The sequence below is a fragment of the Fringilla coelebs genome (assembly GCF_963513975.1).
Source record: "Fringilla coelebs genome assembly, chromosome: 6".
NCBI lineage: Eukaryota > Metazoa > Chordata > Aves > Passeriformes > Fringillidae > Fringilla > Fringilla coelebs.
The window spans coordinates 23,255,180-23,261,335 of record NC_140034.1 but is presented as its reverse complement, the minus strand read 5'-3'; the positions used below and the strand labels follow the sequence as shown (position 1 = coordinate 23,261,335).

The following is a 6,156-nucleotide window of genomic DNA, read 5'->3' as shown; positions in this document are numbered from 1 at the left end:
CCGGTTCTGGCTCTGCCAGCAAGAACAATTGGACTGCCAGGAACTGCGCCTTTCCCAGCCCGTTTGATTTGGCTCTCCGGAGGCCGGCGCGGCGCGCTCCAAAGTAAACCCGTCCGTGCTCTCCCGCCGCTCCGGGCACCGCCCGGCCCCGGCCCCGCACCGGCACCGCCCACCCGCCGGACGCGCCTCTCGTTGGCTGAGCCGCCGCCGGGGGGCGGGCACAGCTCGGCAGTCTCCGCCAATGGGAAGGCGGGGGGGCGGAAGCGGAAGTTCCGCCGCCATGCCGGGCGCCGCCGAGCGCGGCTCGGAGCTCTCCGAGCAGATCGAGGCCTTCGCGGCGCGGCTGCGGCGCGGCGGGGAGCGGCCGCGCTCCGAGGACACGGCGCGGCAGACGCTTTCGCTGCTGCGGAAGATCGTCGGGAACGGGCGATGGAGCCGGGCCGGTGAGGGCCGGGCGGCGGCGGGCGGACCCCCGGGCGGGTGCGGCTCCCCCAGCGCCGGGAGCGAGGCGGCGGCGGGGCCCGGCAGCGGGGCGAGCCGCGGGAGGGCGGTTGCGCCCTGGTCGCGGCTGTCGGATGCGGAGGAATCCGCAAAGCCGGGGCAGGCCCGAGGCGCCTCGCTAGTAGCGCCCAGCGGGTTCGCAGTGCCTGTCCTGCCGCGGCGGGGCCCTTCCCAGCCTGCTGTGCTCACGGGCCGCGTTACCTGAGGAGCTGCCCTGCTCCAGCCCTGCTCTCCCCTTAGCGGAGCAGCACGTGGTTTCCTCTCTCAAAGGAAAGGCCAAATGCGCTGCTGATGGTCTTCTCTTAGATCTGTGTTGTGTCCAAGCGTTTCCGACTGCCAAACCCACCAGTGGAACCGGCAGCTTTGTGAGGGCTCTCTGCTCGCCCCTTCCTGATGTTTCTTGGTCCTTGTGCTGGAGCAGCTGCTGGCCCTGGGATATTGAGGGAGTGCAATGGTTTAATGCTCACATGGGCTTGCTCTGGGCAGCGCTAACCAAGGCCCTCCCCTCTTTTAGGGGAGCTCATGGATCTGATCCGGACAGAGGGCCAGAGGATGACAGCAGCCCAGCCGTCGGAGACAACAGTGGGCAACATGGTGCGACGGGTATTGAAGGTCATTCGTGAGGAATATGGCCGGTAAAGTGCCCCTCTTGCTCCCTGTATCTCTCTGAAAACCCAGAACTTCCCTTTTAAGCTGCTTCTGTAAAATCCTTTTTGTTTCCATCACCCCCTTTTCCCCCCTTTCCTAGAGAGGGATTCAGGGAGTTTAACACCAAAGGAAACCCTGTTGTTTCCACTGTGGGTGATGACATTTCCTCTTTAGAAACCACTTGGTGTATGTGTTGTGAGTGCATGAGAAGTCTGTGCCCTGGCCTTGGGTAGTTCTCTCTGTCTGTGCCTAGGGGGGATCCATCCCACTGGAGCACTAGCCTCGAGCCTGCTCCTTGTCTATGGACAGCAGTGTTTGCCCATGACTTAAGAAGGCACTTTTTGGCAGAGACTTGGGCGTTTTTCTGCCAAGACAGCTATGAAAACTCTTTGGTGTGGCATGGTGTGCCTCCTGTGGTGGCTTTCCTTCCTGTCCCTTCACATCCAGGGGACAGTGCTCAGCCTGGCTGCAGCCCTGTGCTCTTTCCTGAGGCTGAAGAGGCCACTTCTCTCCACAGACTTCATGGGCGCAGTGAGGAAAGTGACCAGCAAGAATCCCTGCACAAACTCCTGACTTCTGGAGGACTGAGCGAAGATTTCAGAACCCCTTACCCCTCCCTCAGAGCTAATGTTATTGAAGCTATTAATGAGATGCTAATTGAGCTAGGTATGCATGGGTCTGAATTGCTCCTGAGTGAAGATTCTTATGGGATGGGACTGATACTTCCCCCCTCTCTAGGTGAAATAAAACAATGAGGATCTGGGAGGCTTAATCTGAAGGAACCAAGGGACTGAAGCCCTGATGCTCCCACGACTTAGTTTTAAGTCCTCTTTGGCCTATGGGGACATGGGTAGATTGTGGAAGGAGCAGTATGGGGGGGCTGTAGGCTGTGCTCTTGGTCTTCTGGGAAGTCTTGAGTCCTGTAAAGAAGAGTGTAAAATCCCTATGCACATATAACCTGACCCTTGTCACAAAGAGCCATGATACAATTTTCTTTCTCTGCGATTCTTGTGACAAATCAGGCACCCAACCCACCTTCTGAGGCCCAAGTTGCCCCAGTATTGTTGAAGTTTTTTGGGTCTCATGGTTATCTGGAGCAGTGCTGACACAATCCATTCCCCTCACAATGGAGTTTTCAGTACAGCTTTTTTTATATATAACAAGGGTATAACTAGGGAGCATGGGCCATTCAAGGGCCAGCTTCTTGGTTCCACTCCACTGGCAAAAAGAATGGGGAGAAAAGCTGCTCCTGCTCTACCAGTGCTAATAACATTGCTTTAGTGAAAAATAATCTTCTTGGAGGACAGTCCTAGCAGCACAAGTGTTGCTTTTGCTGGCTGCTTTGACACCCACGTCTCCCTTGTGTTCCAGAGGGCACCACTGATAACATTGCTATGCAGGCACTGGAGCACATCCACTCCAATGAGGTGATCATGACCATTGGCTACTCGCGCACTGTCGAGGCCTTCCTGAAGGAAGCCGCTCGCAAGCGCAAGTTCCAGGTCATCGTGGCAGAGTGTGCGCCCTTCTGCCAGGTAAGGCCTAGGCTGGCTGTACCCTCTTGTCCCACACATTCTTACTGAAGTCTTGTGTCTGGAATCAAGGTGAACATTATAGAAATTCCTCTGCAGTTGAGACATTGGAGATAGCTCGTTACCCTACCTCAGCATCCTTGACCTGAAGGGCTGTGTTGAGGTTTCATCACTTGGTATTTTTGTGGTTCAAACAAGAATTGAGTGCTGATACATTTACAATTACACTGCAGGAGCTATGTTACAGGGAACCAATTGGATTCTCCCTCTTTTTAGGGTCATGAAATGGCTGTCCGACTGTCTAAAGAGGGTATTGAAACTACTGTCATGAGTGATGCAGCTATTTTTGCTGTCATGTCTCGAGTCAACAAGGTAAGCAGGGCTCCACTGGAGGAGGGATTTCATGGCAATTTGGGTGCTTAGGCCTCTCAAATCAGCTGCAAGTCCCAGCAGTGATTGGATGTGTCTCTTCACTGAAGCCTCAGAATTGTAATAGTCCCTGTTCACTGCTGTGGTGGAGATTCAGTGTCAGTAGGAGCTCCAAGTCAGTATGATGACTGACTGAATGGTGACAGGTTTTTCTGGCTTAGTGGCTACACTTAAAAGAGAGCCTCAAAGGATTAACCTCAGTTTTCAAAGGGGATGGAACATAAAGCAGCATTTCCAAAGGGAAGAAACACCCCTTTGCCCAAAACAGAAAATGACTGATGAAGGGAATCATTAAGTTTTGTCTTTTTAAACAGACCTGTTCTGTACTTTTAGAGATGAAAACTTGGCACCCCAAAATGGGGGGAAGTACTTTTAACATATTAAAATGCAGCCACATCAATTTTTATCTATATATTTTGAGCTGCTTTATATTACTCCCTCAAGCATAATGCAAGGGAATTTTTGCAGTGAGTAGTCAAGTTACTTGTACAAAGCTTACTTTGTAGGTTTGTAGAAAAGGGACCACAGCCCAGTTTCTGCTTGGTGTTCCCTGCAGTAGAATATACATTTGTCTTCTGAAGTTCTCTGTGCTGGAGTCATGCTCTTGTTAGCGAGGAACATCTCAGTGCAGAGCCAGTGCCAGATGAAACAGATGAGGCATTCAGCTGCCCTGTAACTCCAGCTGCTGGCTGGCTGTACTGACACAGTCCTCCTCCAGCTCATCTGTCAGGCCCTGAGCCAGGAAGTGTTTCTTCCTCAGTTTACTGTGGAACACGCTATCCAATTCTGATTTGCCCTTTTAAGGTCATCATTGGTACAAAGACAATCCTGGCCAATGGCGCCCTGATTGCTGTGAGTGGGACTCACACTCTGGCACTGGCAGCTAAACACCACTCCACTCCACTCATCGTGTGTGCCCCCATGTTCAAGCTTTCACCACAGGTAAGTACAGCAGCTCTTCAGGACTGCACCTGCAGGGGCTTTTACTTGTAGGACCTTAGGGTGGAGAGCACCATCTGTCCCAAGGCAAGGTCAGTAAAGAGCCATCTCCCCCATCTAGCTCTGTTACTTCAGACAGGACATCCTTACCCAAATCTGGCACACCTCAGGATCTCCTTGAAGCACCTCTGCCACATGTGCAAAGCAGTACATTGGATATCAGGGTGTAGACCACTGCCTGGACTGATGAGACTGGAATTGCCACACTTATTTTTCCTCAGCCATGACAGATTTCAGTTTATACCATTAGCGTTGAAAGGCAGAGAATGTAGAATGAAACTCTTTCTTACACTCAGTACTCTTTCAATATTGTCAATATGAAGTTGCAGACTGAGGAAGTCACTCCTCCAGTTCACTAGGCTTTGTTAAGGGCAGCCAAGTCATAGAATGCTCTAAAAGCTTTGTGGAAAGACCTTTCACCTGTAAATGTTAGAGAGGTTGTAGACACAAGCACTATGTAATTATTGTAAACAGAGTTAATATCACCTGGCAAGTCATCTTCCTGTGCATTAGTTCCTTCCAGTGCCAGGATCTGTTTTCACAAGGATAATCAGGTAGGGCTTTTTTCCTGATCTTCCTGTCCTCTTTCTCGTTTAGTTCCCTAATGAAGAAGATTCCTTCCACAAGTTTGTGTCACCACAGGAAGTGCTGCCTTTCACAGAAGGTACTGGTTATTCTTTATACATCTGGTTAAGCTGGTTCAGACTTTTTTTTTTTTTTGTAACTCATACAAAAAATTAAACATCAAACTATGTTATAACCCAAGACAGAAAATCCTTTTTTGCTGTCTTTGACAGAAAAGAGTGCTGTGAACAATCCAGTTTTATAACTGTATATTACGCAAAGTAGAGAAAAAGGATTTCTTTTGAACACTGTCTTTGCAGTTTTGCTTCTGCTCTGAAACTGTTTTATTATAGGATGGTGATAATGATGCCAGGTGGGTAGCAGTTTCCTGTGGGACAGGTCAGATGCCCAGCACCAAGGACACCTTCCGTTCTTTCCTGTAACTTCTTGAAACTTTGTTACATGATACAGCCATTGAATCAACAGTGTCTCTGCCATGGGCTTCCCACACAAGCACCATCTTTAGAAAGGCAGCAGTGCCCAAGCCCGTTTTCACTTAGCAAAGCCCCATTTCTATGTGACAAAAGGTTTTGAAATGAAGATAGCAGGCTTGGTAGCAGATTTTATTTTTGGTCTTCTGAGCATTTCTTTAAATAATAATTTTGGCAGTATCAGGATTCTTGTATTATATATTGGTAGGGTTTTTGGCAGTTAGTCAGTCTACGGCAGAGGGGATCTGGGGTTTCTACCAGCAAAAATGACCAGAAACAGAGTTTTGCCATTCATTGAAGATTGCTGTATACCTGTAATTCAATGACATCAGTGAAGAAGTTGGAAAATATTCAGAATGTTCAAGTACTGACTTCAGGGTGACATGTGCATGGCCAGTTTGTTTAGGGACTCCAGAAGGTGTGCAAAAGACTAACTGTACTTTGAGTTGTTTGACTGATATTGCTGCTATTCACTTCACAGGGGAGATCCTGGCAAAAATCAATGTTCACTGCCCAGTGTTTGACTACGTCCCTCCGGAGCTCATTACTCTCTTCATTTCTAACATTGGGGGTAACGCACCTTCCTACATCTACCGCCTCATGAGCGAGCTCTACCATCCAGATGACTATGAACTCTAATACTGTGAGGCACATCACTATTCAGACTCTTCTGTCTTTCTCTTTAGAAAGATACAACAGCTAATTAAAGTGTATGTTGCAAAGGCAAGTTGCTGTGGGGAGCCAGTGGGAATTTGCTCAGCAATGTCTTTTCTACCCAAAAGCAAAAGAAGGCAGAGCTCTTGTACAGGTTTATATCACATGCTGTGCAAGAAACCATGTGGAGCTGCTAATCCACTTATATTTTGAAACAGCAAGGCATATGTGTAACTCTGGGGCAGCTAAGCTGTTACTTCAAAGTATGCTGCAATAAAGGCTGTTTACAGTGATCTCACTGTTAAGCACATTTTCCATATGCAGTTGTTTTGTTTATT

The 6,156-nt window shown here is 49.3% G+C and overlaps 1 protein-coding gene across 1 annotated transcript; it reads left to right on the top strand.

Annotated features, from left to right (window-relative positions):
• Positions 1-241: 241 nt before the first annotated feature.
• Positions 242-6,082, top strand: EIF2B2 (eukaryotic translation initiation factor 2B subunit beta; the record flags this gene model as incomplete). The annotated part of the gene is made up of 8 exons (XM_084207029.1): positions 242-443; positions 1,016-1,136; positions 1,667-1,815; positions 2,521-2,684; positions 2,958-3,053; positions 3,915-4,052; positions 4,707-4,773; positions 5,646-6,082. The coding sequence occupies 8 exons, from the start codon at positions 242-244 to the stop codon at positions 5,801-5,803; spliced, it is 1,095 nt and encodes a 364-aa protein (XP_084063155.1). The 3' UTR covers positions 5,804-6,082.
• Between the last annotated feature and the right edge of the window lie 74 nt (positions 6,083-6,156).